Raw genomic sequence first — 15,660 nt, 5'->3', positions numbered from 1 at the left:
GTGGAATAAAGCAATGTGATGCCTTACTTAGCTAATGTGCATTGTACTTGAATTAATGAACTTCTGTCAAGTTCTGCCTAGGGACCCAATTCTGCAATAAACTGCATGCAAGCAGTGGGATTGGAGCTCAAGTCTGTTAAAATGTCAGTGGGCATGACTGGGGTGGGGGAGAGAAAATGTGAAATTCACTTAAATTTTCTACCTCATTGGCCTGCTCAAGGTAGAATCCTCACGATAATTTGTGGTCAGTAGCCTAGATAAACTAACCCAGTTTCCATACATATAAACCAATGTTTCCTGACAGGGTTCGGTGCAGGAGTGATTGTTACACTTTTATACCTACTATCTGGCACTTAAAATCTGTAACATAATACAGCTGATTTGTGGATAAAAGCCTATATAGAAAAAAGTCATATAGTACCTAGCTCTCACGTAGTGCTTTTCATCCTGTGATCTCAAAGCACATTACAGAGGTCAGTGTCATGTAGTTGTTTTTCAGCATCATTCAGGGTGGGAGATTCCTTCACTAAAGCAGTTAAGCATTTAGACCCCCATCATGCAATGAACTCTGAGTGGGTGGAGGATTCTGGCCCCATGGAACTCAGTGCAGGATTAAGAGTAACAGCCGTGTTAGTCTGTATTCGCAAAAAGAAAAGGAGTACTTGTGGCACCTTAGAGACTAACCAATTTATTTGAGCATGAGCTTTCGTGAGCTACAGCTCACTTCATCGGATGCATACCGTGGAAACTGCAGCAGACTTTATATATACACAGAGAATATGAAACAATACCTCCTCCCACCCCACTGTCCTGCTGGTAATAGCTTATCTAAAGTGATCATCAGGTGGGCCATTTCCAGCACAAATCCAGGTTTTCTCACCCTCCACCCCCCCACACACAAATTCACTCTCCTGCTGGGGTGGGAGGAGGTATTGTTTCATATTCTCTGTGTATATATAAAGTCTGCTGCAGTTTCCATGGTATGCATCCGATGAAGTGAGCTGTAGCTCACGAAAGCTCATGCTCAAATAAATTGGTTAGTCTCTAAGGTGCCACAAGTCCTCCTTTTCTTAGTGCAGGATTAGAGACTTAGACCTGAATACATTGTGTGTGCAGCAGCATGATATAAATTCTCTTGCTATCCATCCAGTGATGATTCAAGCTAGGATCAGTGTTTTAAAAGGTTTTCTCCCATTAAATGAAAACAGGGTGGGCTCATCCCATAAAGCACTAACAGTGCTAGGCACAAGACAATGTGTCAAGGGGTCAAATTTTCAAAACTGCCCTAAGTCCAATTTGCAAATCAGAGCTGACTCTGTATGAGACTTAGGCTCATAAGTCTCTGAATCACTTTTGAAAATAGGATTTAGGCACCTACATCACATAGCTGTCTTTGAGACTGTTGCCCATGGTCCCTGCCATGAACTGCAGACAGTCTCGGTACTGATGGGCTGAGGTCGGAAAGGACCCAGTGCTCATGATAGCTTTACTTCAGTTCTACTGTTTTGTTTATTGAGCTGCTTTAAATTATTCCTCATTATAAATAAGAGGACAAGATGCCTTTCATAAATCCAAGTCAATCTTTATCTATTTTTTGCCTCCCTCATCCCTCAACCTTTGTTCCCGTGGCTAGGAAATTTGCACTGGGGTGTTTCCAGCCTGAATGAGCCCTGCAGTCTCCTGATTGGTCCAAAGTAACTAGCAGCACTGGCTGAGTTGCTTACTAAAGGCTCTTAGCAGAGGTATGCAGAAGTTATTCTCAGTCCTGCCTCTAGGCCACCTGCTGCAGGCTGAGTTGCTGTGAGAGGCTCTTCTGCTGTAGGGTTTCTCTCTCACTGAATCCCAGCTGCCAGAATGGTGGTAGAGCTTTTTCTGGATCTCCTCTCCCAGCCCTGCCGAGCCCTCTTTATATTTGCCAAAAAAAACAACATCCCATTTGAGTTCAAGCATGTGGATCTGCTAAAAGGTGAGTGAAGGGCACCTGTACCTGGGGGATGGACTGTGTGTGTGTTCTCTCATTACTCTGCTAGGGGGGTCCAGCAATAACATCTTAAGGGAGAACATTTGCTCTTAGGAGAATTGATCTGTGCAGACTATCAGCATGTTACACTTCTCAGGTGCAACTGATTCCCTTGCTCTAAACCCTAATGTATCTCTGTTTCTTCACACAGGGATTTTTGCCTTATTCTTCATTACTGACCTCCAGTTGACAGTGGAAATCTTATTTAGGAAACTAGATGCATGAAAGAAATGTAGCCCCAGCTCTTCAAGCTCCTTTTTCTGCTGTTGTACTTTCACTTTGGGCCACTGTTGCATCCGATGAAGTGAGCTGTAGCTCACGAAAGCTCATGCTCAAATAATGGTTAGTCTCTAAGGTGCCACAAGTCCTCCTTTTCTTTTTGCGAATACAGACTAACACGGCTGTTACTCTGAAACCTGTTGTAATAGTTGCACATCTTGGCTGTTTTTAATTGTCAGGCTCACATTTGGGAGGTGCAAGGTTATACCCAGTCTCTGATTTTTAACAGTTAAGCATACTAGCAGTTGATGAGCATTGTTAAGTGAAGGAATGGGGCCAGGGCCATGCTCTTGCTGTCACACACATGTCATGCTGTTTCCATGCTCCACTAAATATGTTCCTCCTATACCATGACATGACTAGACCAAAGCGCTGAGCAGAAATGCTTTCTGAAAAGTCCTGCCTCGGCTGAGTTGTCTCCAGCTTCCTGTAATTCAGACTTGCTGATCTAGGTCTAAACCTTGGCGCTCGTGCCATCTTTAACACTAAAAAAGTCTTGAGTTTTGTCTCCCTATTATGACCCTGAAGCAGATTCTTGCACAGTCCCTAAAACTGAGGTGCTAGAAGGACCAGAGAGACTGAGGGCATGTCTTCACTAGCAACGTGAAAGTGCTGCTGCAGCAGTGTTCTAATGCGGCTGGGTAGTCGCGGCACCAGCGGAAAAGACCACCTCCACCAGGGGAGTGCGGCACCCAGCGCTGGTGCACTGCCTACCCTGCCACGTCACAGCGCTGAAACTTGCCGCGCTCGGGGGGCTGACATGGTGCTGAACGTGTTTAGTCCTCACTTCCACTACAGGCACAGCCATGTTGCTTACCAGTCCAAGTGTGCATGTTGCCAGCATCCTTTGTCAGCAGGCAGCAAGGAGGAATCTTTTGTAGAGTAGATGTAAGGCTTGTGGTGACTGGAGAGCTAGTGGAGGGTGGCCGCACAAGAGTGAAAGCCGAGTAATTGGGAAAGGAAGGGTTTTCATCAAACCGCTTTAAATTTGGCTATTGGTTGATGCCTGTCTCTTTAATACAGAAAGAAAAGGAGACTGAGATTTATTTGAGCATAAGCTTTCGTGAGCTACATGCATCTGAGGAAGTGAGCTGTAGCTCACGAAAGCGTATGCTCAAATTTTAGTCTCTAAGGTGCCACTAGTCCTCCTTTTCTTTTTGCGAATACAGGCTACCACGGCGGCTACTCTGAATCTTGTTAATACCTATCTAATGTCAATGACTAACACTCTGGAGAAATGGTTTCGGAGTAGCCGCCGTGTCAGTCTGTATTCGCAAAAAGAAAAGGAGGACTTGTGGCACCTTAGAGACTAACCAATTTACTTGAGCATATATGGTGCTAAGGTGCCACAAGTACTCCTTCACTCTGGATAAATGACTCTTTTGTTTCAAAACTTAATGCTGTGGGCCCTTTGGTTCAAGTTCATAACAACCATCCTCTGAGTCTTCCAGGAGGTCATCTAGCCTTGATGTTCATAATGCTTTACAAATTTAAAAAAAAAAACCCAGGAGACCATGTTACAAATAATGAAGAGAGGGAAAGAGCCTTTGTGGGTTGTTATCCACCATAAAGAACAAAAAAGGCACAACTCTTTTTAAAAACCTCCTTTGCAGGCTCACCTTTCAAAAGCCTTAAAACTTTGAAAGGGGAGCAGGGATTTTAGACTTTTCATCGTGACTTGTGTTTTCTCTCCTCTTCCTCGTCCTTCATTTATTAATACGCGCTTAATTGCTTCATTCATCCCAGATGGATATTCCATCTACAAAGAGCAGCAACTCCTCTCTCAGTTAAACTGTGTTACCCAGAATGTTGGCACTGCTAAGGAGAGCTCTCCACTATTCCCTGTTTAAGTGAGAGCATTATGCCCAGCCTGCTTCTGTGACTCTGATCTTTCTTCGCTTCCTTAGCCCCTATGCCTCACACACTTAGGCACATAACTGCCACTTCTGAGGCACCTAAGGCCAAAGTTTAGGCACCAAGGCGATCATCAAAACCCCTGCTCAGCTGCCACCTCACTCTAGAGGTGTCTCAAATTCCTCCGTGCCTAAATTCTTACTGTAAAAGGTTTCCTAGGTCCTTAAGTTTCTGCCTCTGGGTATACCTACTGCTGCCTCAGGCAGGCGCCTGAATGCCTATCTCATGTCTATGCACCAGTGGGATCCTCATGCCAGGTGAAAGCTGGCATTGCCCTGCCTATTGAGGCTGATCCTCTGAGCATTCTCAGAGCACACCTAACTACATACAAAATGCTCACTCTAGATCAAGTCTCTTCCTATCTGGAGGCAGACGCTGGAAGTTCTGCTCCGAGTCTAAAGTAATCCAAGTACTCCCAGCTACATCCTCTAAAGTTCTGGAGGTTCCCTTCCATCCCCTGCTACTATGGGGCACAAGATGCGTTCTGTGGTGGTGGGGGATGCACTGCTAGTCTGAAGCAACAAAATAGCATGTGGGGGAGAGGGGTGGCATAAACACACCAGTGGGGGATTTATGAGTCTCATTTAGTTGCTCATGTTTGACAACCTACCTCCCAGGCAGTAGCTATGTTGTCATGCTGATGCTGGTAGCTGGAACTGCCCCAGCTGGTTCTGGAGAGGGTCAGCCAATTCTTTACCACAGAAGTCTGCTGTCCTGAAGTCAAAGCTGTGCCTGCTGAATGTCTTTGGTACCAAAAGGCGATAGTTCATCAAGGGAAGTGTGAACTAGGGACATGTAATAGGATGCCCTTCTCTGCAAACAGGACTCCTGGGGTTTTACTGTGCCTATGAAAAATCCCATTTTGGCTGAGTTCAGGCAGCCCCAGCTGGGAGCTTGCTGAGCTATGACACACACAGAAGAATCTGTCAAAGTTATGTGGCCTTAATGGGTCTATGCTGACCTTGCAGCAGCTGCTGGGTGCTGTGTCTCGGACCCCGTGCTGGTTCCTGCCCTACATTCTGCAGAGCTTTTATGCCTCTCTGGCTCCTGCTGCAGCCCTATTGCTGAGGTGAACGTGAGCGGATACAGCAGGGATGCTCCCTTGCCATCCATCTTATGACATAAAATGTAGTTTAAGCCTGGCTGGAATAAACCAGAAAAGAGAAACTGTCTGTAATTACTAACCTACAAGCTACTCCCCTCATCCCCCTGGCTGCTAATACGGCATAATGTCAGATTTAGGCTTTGTATCCTGGGGTGATCTTGAGACTGCAGTCATGGGCATGTTAAAAATGCCGAAGATTCACTTGGGTTGCTGTTGCAACACACTGCAGCTCTTGCTCTAGGTCCCTCTTACAGTAACAGCAGGAAGGAGAAATGCAGTTTCTTGAGCAGGCACTCTGCAGTTACTCTTTCCTTTCCCAGTGCTCACTGATATAACCCAGTGCAGCCTGGCACCAGTTAATCCACCAGTTTTCATCTAACTACTTCACTGAAAGGTTAAGTGACATCCGATGAAGTGAGCTGTAGCTCACGAAAGCTTATGCTCAAATAAATTGGTTAGTCTCTAAGGTGCCACAAGTACTCCTTTTCTTTTTGCGAATACAGACTAACACAGCTGTTACTCTGAAACCTCCCCTTTCAGTGTATGGCAAACTCTAGTGTTTTGCAGCACAGCTGCTCTCCCCAAGAAGTCTCATGCTTGCTTCCATTCATTCAGTGGGGAAGCCTGAGTTTGCAATAAAGCCTACTAATAATTAAGAGTTCTGCTCCATATTCTCTCCTCTCTCTATGCCTTGCTCTTGCTTGACATTTGTCTTTCTAGAGACTTTGGTGGGGGGAGATTAATAAGATTATTCAAGGTACCATGGGGAAGGAGGCATTGTCAGTTTAAAAGAATATTTAACGTATTAAACACACACACATTTGGGCTCCTTTCCTTTTCAGTACTGACCACCATGAGCCACTAAAATATGGGGCAGGGGGAGACAAGCCAGTGAACTTACTGAGAAGGGTGAAAAACTGACTCCGTTGTCATTGGACTGACCGAAGGAGATTTCAACAAAATCGCAAGCTCCAGATGCTCTATGTTATACAGTAGCAGCACTAGGCTTTAGCAAAGCCTACATGTAGCTTATGACTACAACAGAGAAGAACTGCTACATTTGCTCTCCTTACAGGGATTCTAAAGTGCATTGTATCTCTGACTGCACTAACCTCCTGGATTCCTATGGAAACGCTTATAAGTTAAATACATTTGGTTATGTTCAGGTCCTAAGTGGTACCAGCATGGACATAGGCATCCATTCATGGCGCAAAATCAGGGTTATTATAGCCTTTTATACAGACAAACCATGGGCCCCTATGCTGCCTCAGCATGCAGACAGACATATGGGATATGGAGCAGCAGGTGAAGGGTGTAGTAAAATCTTCAGTCCCAATCTGCACCCTTGCTTCAAGCCCTACTCTCAAATCCTGACAGAGTTGCTGAGCATGGAAGGCACCCTGAGGAGGGCGCAAAGTTCAGCCCAACGTCTGAATTTGGACCACTGGAAACAAGTGGATGCTCTGCTTCCCTGGAAGAGCCACCATTGTTAGGTGATACCTTAAATAAGGCCTCAGAGCATAGGTGTAGTTTGATGTCTATATTTGTGCGGGGGGGGGGAAGCTCCAGCAGGCCAATGGGGCCATGTGGGAGTGGGGGGTGGGGATTCCATGCTTGCCCAAGGCTTGCAGTTTGGGGGGGCAACGCTCCCCCCCCTTACCCCACAACTACACCCATGCCTCAGAGCTCTTTTATAAAATGGTAATTGCCTGTTAGCTCATCGCAACAGATCCTGCTTAATATGTAAAGACCAAACCCTGGCTAAAAAGCACAATATACAGGCTAAGCTGTATTTAAAAAAATAAAATAAAAGCCAGTCTTCTATTAAGTGTTGGCGCTGCATGCATAAATCTCACACATCAAACTAAAACCAGACCCATTTAATCTGTATGATAACAGCAAAACCACTAATTGCAAAGCAGAGTTCAGGAACCATTAGAAGCCTCATTCTGAAGCCAAAGGATGGTCGGTATTTCAGAGGTGGTGCTTTGGAAGTGAATTTCCATAGCTCCAGAGGCTGGCTGGAGGAACAAGTCCTCTGAAGCATTCTTACTTCTCTAACATTCTGGGCAGCTTCAGGGAAACAAATGCAAAGGATGAGGACTGGACAGAACAGGAATCGCCCCCGAATGGCGTGTGTGGCCTGAGTGAAGTCTAGGCCTGGAATTCTCCAGGCATTTCTAGAGTGCAGCAGAGAGAGAAACATGGAAAAATCTCCATATCCTTTTTGGAAGGTTGCCAAATGAGGCTGTGTTCGAAATGGAACCACTTCACTGTGTGAAGATGGCAAGCGTCATTCATGACTATTCAAGTATCAGAAAACTAAACCAATTCCCAGAAGGTTCTGCATTATCTGGGGATCGGCTGCCAGAATGTTAGTACAAAAGACTTGAGAGTTGCATCATTTAGCTCTCCGAGGTTCACCTGTGCAAGTTGGTTAGAGGAGCTTGAAAACAAAGGGCCCAATCTTGCAAACACTTCAGTGGATGACTTGTGTGAGTCTAGCCAGATAGACAAGCACTAATTGTGCATGGAAGAGTTCTCAGATTGGGCCCTGATGTGAAGAGCACTCAGACTTCAGGTAAATATTTTTCATTTCAGGCTATAAAGCTCATCCCTTTCCTTCTGTCTTGTATTTGAACTCTGAAGAATTGTCATGAGAATGCAAACCCTTGCCTATGTCTATAACCTATCTCAGACCTGAAAGCTTGCCTTTCTCTCCCCTCCCTGCCTGATGCAAGTTATTCCTTCAATAAACTAATGGTGGCAGTTCCATTTGATAATCGAAAGCAACGGATGTCTGACGACAAACTATAATGCATATAACTGACCGAAAATACCCTGAACTCCAACAGCAGCTTTGAGGGGTTTGGTAAAAGTGTCACAGCACTCAGTTATACAATATTGCATTTTCATGTTTCAAAAGCATGATTGAAATCCCGCCTCACGCTAGCAGGGCCTGAAAAACTAATTGCATCTGAACTGAGCTGCGCTCCAGTTAGACCAAAGTAACTGTCACTTTATCACGAAAGCTTATGCTCAAATACATTGGTTAGTCTCTATGGTGCCACAAGTACTCCTTTTCTTTTCACTTTATCACTGTTACCCTTGTCCTACTTCCCTCTTTCGGTTACACCCATTTGTTATTTCTCATCTTAAAATTAGACTGCATGCCCTCTGGGGCTGTCACTCTGCCTATGTAAAGTGCCTCGCACAGGGATCCTGATAGGGGTCTTGGGACACTCTAGCAGCAGGTATCTGATATTAAAGCAGCAGATATCTGATATGAAGCAGGCCCGAGCTGACAAGATTACCAGCATAAATTGAGCCTTACAAGCCTATTAACAAATGTCAGAACACTGAACATGCAGACAATGAACAGGAGCGAGACAGGAATGCTAAGCTGATGAACAGAGAAGATAGCATCAGGCAAAATCTATATCTGTTATAGAGCTCTATTGCCCACTTGCTTTCTTAGGAAAATAAACAGGAATTTTCCTTATGTGGTCAAAGTTGAGATGTCATGGTCAAATATTCCCAGGGACTCTGCTGATCCTCACTAATGGGTAAAGAATCTAGCTTGATTTGGGTGCTAAATTTAAACTTTGCCGGGTTGTTTCCTTCTAGTCACTGAATCTTCCTTGCATGCCGTCACCGCTACCGCCTCCTTAATCACCTCCTAAATCTTTTTAGGGCATAACCATAGTGAAGACTTTGGCAAGGTGAATGCGCTGAAGAAAGTACCAGCGATAAAGGATGGAGCCTTCACCTTAGCAGAAAGGTAAGGTTGAAACAAATGCAACTCTCTGATGCACGGTCTAACATCACAACACTTAACATCTGCCTGCTATGTCCCCTGCTCATTGTTCTACCTTATTACTTGCTCATCTCTTCTCTCTCTCTCTCTCTCTCTCTCTCTCTCTCTCTCTCCATGCCTTGGCTTATCTGTCTTTTATATGCTGTTTTTTTGTCTTTTCTGCATTCATGTCCTTTCTCTTTTCTCCCTATTTATCAGCCCCACTCATCTATGCCTCTTCCAGTCCTATATTTTCCCCATTCCTTCTGTCCCTTACGCCTTGCTGCAATTGTGCATCCATCTTTGAAGACAAGGAGATGAGGACAAACTTTGGCCAAGCCCAGCCACTTGCATCGGGTGATGTTGCAGCTAAGCTGCCTGTAGGCTCAATGCTTGCAAAGTTCCATGGATCTGGTGAGTCGCTGATTGTGCAGGATGGGCTGGCTTGAGGATGTCTACAGGTCTGGTAATGTGAAGCTTTCCCATCATGGGTATGTGGTCCAGTGTAAATTGTATAAATTGCTCTAGTGGTTCAAGTTGCAACTGAAAATACAGGCGGTAGTGGGATTGGATGGCTGACCCCCCCTCAGCCGCTGGATAAAGTATCACAGGGCAGTTTTGTTTGTTTGTTTGTTTTTTTAAAGTGTGGAGGAAGGAGAAGAGGAAATCCACTTCTTCTCACTTTTCTGGAGGAAGGTGGGGGAAGCGAAAGTGAGAGTGGATTTTTTTTTTTGCTTTCTCTCTCCCTTCCTCCCCACCCCCCACACCGGGAAGTGGCTGGAATTGGACTGCAGAAACTCCAAATGCTTTTTCAAAACTAAAACATTCATTTCACTGAAACAACTCAAAATGAATTCATCTTGAAAAGCAAAACTTAAAAAAATCCTAAAAATGTTCAGTTTCTAACCATTTCTTTTGTGAAAAGTACCCAAGACTTCAAGCCGTGCTAGGAAGTAGATGTTACTATGGTATATACATTTCTAGTGAGGGAAAGGGGGGCAGGGAGAGAAGTCTGAGTTGTAACTCTCATGTTACAGAACATGACTGGTTATTAGGGACTATGGGGAGATTCTTGGGTCTGTCAGTATTAACTCACTGACCTAGCTATTGGTAGTCAGAGTATTCTGAGATGTGGGGGGAAGAGGGGAGACAATAACCTCTTAATTCACCTGTCCATTGTTCCCTGTTACTATCTGGGCAGCATTGCGATCCTTCTCTATCTGAGCCAAAAATTCAACACTCCTGATCACTGGTACCCTTCAGACCTGCAGAAACGGGCCCGGGTTGATGAGTACTTGTCCTGGCAGCACGCTACCATTCGGGAAAAAGGGTGCAAAATTTTCATAACCAAGGTAAAGATATCCGATAACATGAGAACTGACTGCTAGCACCTGCTAGTGCTGTAGCATGTAGAATGCATTCAACCTCCCCTCTCCTAGCATCCCTATTTCTTATAAAGTATGTGTGCGGCAAGGGATTGGGGGGGTGTACTCAGAATGACCTTAATGTAGAGTGTCACTATCTTACCAGGCTGGTACCTTGCCGGGGTAGTGTAGATCTCTTACATCCCCAAAATGACATTAAAAGAGCACTGAGGTTGCAAAGTTCAGTGCTCAAAAGCTAGAAAATGCCAGACGTGCTGTTTGCTTGGAGTTTCTTGTACGGATGACTGGGACTGTTTCTGGATGATGTGCCTCACTAGCCAAAGACACATACCAGCTGATATTTGGAAACCAAACTGGAACTTGAGTTGCATTGGCTTCCCTGGTGAGCCAGCACTCTTCCTGATGGATTGTAATGGACCCGCTTACTCCTGCTGAAAGATTCCTTTATATTCTAGCCCCAATTCTTCCCAAGATTGAATCTGCGGGAACATTGTCTCCACTGTACTCAGTCCAGAGTAGTAAGTAAATGTAACTGATCCGGCAAGGGTGAGATGGTGCCAGACACTGACCACTTTCCTCCTGCTTTCTGACTGACTAGGCATAACTGTCGCTTGTCTCTGCAGAGACAGGCCTCTCCTCTTGAAACAAGGGGCTGTGATTGCAGTTGGTGTGAAATGTTGTTGTTGTTTTTTTTTTTTAAGGCAAATGTCTCCAAAGAAGAGAATCTGAACAAGACTGCCTGATTTGGACAAATATGATGCAATGGGTTTTTATGCTAGCCAGCCTAGCAGAGGGGGTTTCCAGTACCAGCTAACTCAGCCCACTCCATTATAAACTAATGAGGGATACTTAGAGTGGTTCAGGGTGCCAAGGCTGCATGGTGGATGGACTAAAAATTGGCAGATAACATGTTAGAGCTGCATTTTCCTCTCTCTGGTAGGTACTGGTGCCTCTCATTCTAGGGCAGCCATTTTCTCCAGAGACACTAAAGGAGAATGTCGAGGAACTGAATTCTGCTCTGAAGCAGTTTGAGGAGAAGTTCCTGCAGGACAAGCCCTTCATTGTGGGCAACGAGATCTCCCTGGCAGACCTGATGGCTGTTGTGGAGCTCATGCAGGTGAGTGTTGGTCCTACTGGTTCCAGTTGCCAACCAGACTTCAGACAAAGCAAGCTGGGTTGCTGGGAGAGTGAGCTGGCACATGGCTTTCAGGTCCTGCAAAAATATCTCAAATAAGAGTTCTCTTTGCCCGTTTGTCTTTCAAACTTTTTGGATAAAACTGGAAGCGTTGAAGTGACACTTCCTATGGAAATGAAAAATATTTTGAACAAAGAACTTCAACCCTGCTCTGATTACTGGTCCTCTGGCAGAAATCAGTGGAAATCAGTAGACTAGCTGAAAGGTCCTAAGTTACTAAAATTTATTCTAGGGTGAGTGTACCTGGAAATGCTCAGCACTGTGGAAAAACTACCTGTGTTTTTAAACTGATTGAGAAGTGCATGGTTTCCCTTCCTCAGACTGGGAATTCCACAGGGAAAAGTCTGGGGGTCAGAGTTGTGAGGGTTTTGTTTGTTTGTTTCATTTTCCTTGAAGTGCTGAGCATACAGACTAAACTTAAAAAAAAAACATTTCTATATATTAGAGCGAGGACTTCCTCTGTATCCCTAAACACATTCACACAATTGAAGTACCACTGTATGTATCCTTAAGAATGATGTACCTGCTTTTGTATTGCAGGAGTCTCCTTTTAATTGGCTGGTGTGAATCTACTTTACTTTTCATTATAAAATTGATTATCTCTTGAGATAGTGTTTGTAACATACTTATTGACACTTTTGCTGTCAGTTTGTCTTGTCTATTTTCATTGCCCAGCGGAGTGACATACTAGTCTCTTCACATTCTGGCTTTCATGTGTTAGCATGACTCTAAGTTTTGGGTTGCAAACTCTGCAGAGGGATTTTTAAACCCAAACAATGAAGTGTTTCCAATGAAAACTCAAGAATGCCTTTCCTGTTAATGTTGGGATAGGGGGCAGAAGGGGAAGACTACATTGCTATCTCTCTGTGTCCCTATGTAGCTGTTACAGATATCCTCAGATACTACTCTAGTCTCCTAGAAATGGAGAACTTGAAATGAGCTGAAATCAAACCCTCAAATCTTCCAGATCTGACTTGATCCAGCTGATATTTGTTTTTAATTCCAAATGGCTTTTTGGTCCCATCCCTCTAAATGGATTCTGGTTTGGACTGTTCGCATGGAAGTTGTGCTACTGTGTTTTTGCTTCTGTCTTTGCAGCCTGTAGGAAGTGGCTGTGACATCTTTGAGAACCGACCCAAGCTGGCAGAGTGGCGCAGCCGGGTGGAGGAAGCTGTGGGGAAGGAGCTCTTCCAGCAAGCGCATGAGCTAATCCTGAATGTCAAGGATCTGAGCATCCCTCAAGTTCCCCCAGAACTGAGGGAGCATATGAAACAGCTTCTAAAAACTTGAATTAAAAAGGGAAAGTGTCCCTCTAAGCAAAGCTAATCCTGTGTGGGTTTTTCTGCATGTTTCACTCCCTTCTCCAACACCACATCTCAGTGGTCCTCCTGCCCAAGAGGAAAGAACAGCATCTTACTAACAATACTTTAATCACAGCCCTTCCACGATTTACAGAGGGGGAAAAATAGTATCTTTTGTTACAAACACTGAATCACCCCTTTAACCTGCAGACATGTGAGCTGCAGTATTGGTAGGGCTTCCTTTCCTTCCTTGACTCATCCTCACTGGACCTGTCTGACACTCACAGCAACTCAGCAGCTCAATCCACATTGGCACTCAGTATTTAGTCTGGAGAAGAGAAGACTGAGAAGGGACATAAGTTTTCAAGTACATAAAAGGTTGTTACAAGGAAGCGGGAGAAAAATTGTTCTTCTCAGCCTCTGAGGATAGGACAAGAAGCAATGGGTTTAAATTGCAGCAAGGGCAGTTTAGGTTGGACATTAGAAGTTTTTCCTAAACTGTCAGAGTGGTTAAGCACTGGAATAAATTGCCTAGGGAGGTTGTAGAATCTCCATCATTGGGGATTTTTAAGAGCAGGTTGGACAAACACCTGTCAGGGATGGTCTAGAGAATACTTAGTCCTGCTTTGAATGCACGGGACTGGATTCAATGACCTCTCGAGGTCCCTTCCAGTTCTATGATTGTACAAGCCCCCAGTCCCTCACTAGCTAAAGGCCTACATTTCAGATATTTGGGTGCATTAGTGTTGCGGGTCACATTGTGCAGGAGGGGCTGAGCGATTTCCAAATGGGGAAGGAAAAGTATTTTGAGACTAAGCCCTGATCTACATGACAACCTTATGTTGGTGTAACCACATCGCTCAGGGGTGTGTGTGAAAAACACACACCCCTGAGCAACGTAGATTATACCAATTTAGCCCCCACACTAGACAGCACTATGTTGACCGGAGGATTTCCCCTATCAACATAGCTATTGCCTCTCATTGGGGTGAATTAATTAAATCGACAGGAGAGCTCTCTCCTGTCAGCTTAGTGCAGCTCCACCAGAGAGCTGACAGTGGCCCAGCTGCATGCACTGTAAGCTCTCTAGTGGAGTCATAGCCCCAGTCTGCACAGGGAGTAGACTGCAGATTCACAGCCTTTCCAAAGAAAGAGTAATGAGAACCTCCAGCTAAATGGATGAGAAGTGGACAAAGACAGCTTCTGGGAAGCTGGGCATGAGAATTTCTAAGCAAACACATGCTTCCATCAGTAGGAAGCTACTGCATCCAGCTCCATGAACCAACTGGGACAGGGTATATGTAGGTGAAGACAAGTCTGATCCTGCAGACACTCATATCCGTGAGTAACATTATGCCCAATCTTCAGGTAGAACTATACACATGACTAATGATACATTTGTATTGGCAGGCTCAAGCTTTAATGTGCAAGGAATGATCTAACATATGAACAAAAGCTGCATTTCCAAACAAAGCTTCTGCCAGCATGCTCTGCCATGCTGAGTATTCAATGCCTCCTCAGCTAAATGAGACTCTGGCTTGAATTGTTTTGGTTTTTTATGCAAAGAATTAAACAAATGTCAGAGGGGTGGATGGACCTTCTCATGGGCCTTAATAAACCCAACATGATTTACTAACCAAGTCATTGTAATTCATAATAGGAAGGGCCAGGCCTCTGCTGTACTCACAAATGCAGCATGAGTGGAGGCCATGGCAGACCTGCACAGAAGCACATGGCTCAGCTTACAGGTGCAGTGGGAAGTGACTTGGTTCCCCTGCAACCAAACTGCCTCTCCTACTCTCATGGTTTGTATGCTGTGTGGATTCCAGGATGTCAAGGTGGGTGAGGTAATATTTTTCATTGAATAGAAGGTGGTCCAATAAAAACTATTACCTCACTCACCTTGTCTCCTACTCCCCACAGGAATTGGGTACTAATGGCCAAATTCATTCCTAGCACAGCTCTATTAAAGTCCAAGCAGGGAGCCAGGCTTAAGGAGCCTTTCTCTCTTGTCTCCTCTCCGCCTACTCCAGCCAGGAGTATTCCTCTCCTCTTGGTGTTATGCTGCTGGGGAAGTTTAGAGTTGCTTTCTGCACTCCATCCACTTCAGGGCAAAATGATGAGCAAACACCTGAGCTAGACAATCCTGCATGTGTTTTCTTTCCTCTTCTTTGGCCTCCTGCTTTCCCTTTCTACCCCATTGCCCATCCCCATCTGCAAGTGAGAAGGCAGATCAGGTTTGCAGAAGTGGTTCTTCTTTTCTTAAGCACAGCCACAACAGGCAGCCTATTGTCTATGGGCTGCTGTCAGGATTCCAAATGAGCAAACCCAACTGTCACCTGGAGCCTCCCCTCTTCGTCCTGCTGCAGCTGGGCCATCAATGCAGTCAAGGAGATCCACAAGGGGCACCTTGAGGGGTAGGGAAAGGAGCAACACATGGTTATTAAAAAATAACCATGGAGACCAGTGGGGGGTGGTTTCTGAGAGATGCAAATGCATCTGGGATTTATCATTATTTGTGTAATGTCAGAGGTGTGCTTGTGCTTTACAGACAGGCATCTGCTCCTGGGACCAGGTCATACAAACAGGAGGGGAGAGGTTTCTGGGGTGGGAGTACTACACTCCTTGGAATATGTTCCTGCAGATGCAGTTCTTCCATGTAAAT

General features: G+C 45.0%; 1 protein-coding gene across 1 annotated transcript; it reads left to right on the top strand.

Moving 5' to 3' along the window:
- The first annotated feature begins 1,744 nt into the window (after positions 1-1,744).
- LOC140898679 (glutathione S-transferase theta-1) lies at positions 1,745-13,020 on the top strand. Its single transcript, XM_073312846.2, has 5 exons — positions 1,745-1,966; positions 9,012-9,099; positions 10,316-10,466; positions 11,440-11,616; positions 12,793-13,020. Exons 1-5 carry the CDS (start codon positions 1,855-1,857, stop codon positions 12,982-12,984), a joined length of 720 nt encoding a protein of 239 aa, XP_073168947.1. The 5' UTR covers positions 1,745-1,854; the 3' UTR covers positions 12,985-13,020.
- The last annotated feature ends 2,640 nt before the right edge of the window (positions 13,021-15,660 follow it).

This window comes from Lepidochelys kempii, chromosome 15 (assembly GCF_965140285.1).
Source record: "Lepidochelys kempii isolate rLepKem1 chromosome 15, rLepKem1.hap1, whole genome shotgun sequence".
Classification (NCBI taxonomy): Eukaryota; Metazoa; Chordata; order Testudines; family Cheloniidae; genus Lepidochelys; species Lepidochelys kempii.
Note: the sequence above shows the minus strand (reverse complement) of the source record. Positions and strands in the feature narration are given on the sequence as shown.

What these genes read in the sequence shown, in the direction of transcription:
- LOC140898679 (XM_073312846.2), top strand. Translation starts at nt 1,855, where the DNA reads ATGGTGGTAGAGCTTTTTCTGGATCTCCTCTCCCAGCCCTGCCGAGCC. An exon ending in GCAAAATTTTCATAACCAAG is followed by an intron (nt 10,467 to 11,439) that starts GTAAAGATATCC and finishes TCTCTCTGGTAG; the next exon opens with GTACTGGTGCCTCTCATTCT. An exon ending in CTGTTGTGGAGCTCATGCAG is followed by an intron (nt 11,617 to 12,792) that starts GTGAGTGTTGGT and finishes CTGTCTTTGCAG; the next exon opens with CCTGTAGGAAGTGGCTGTGA.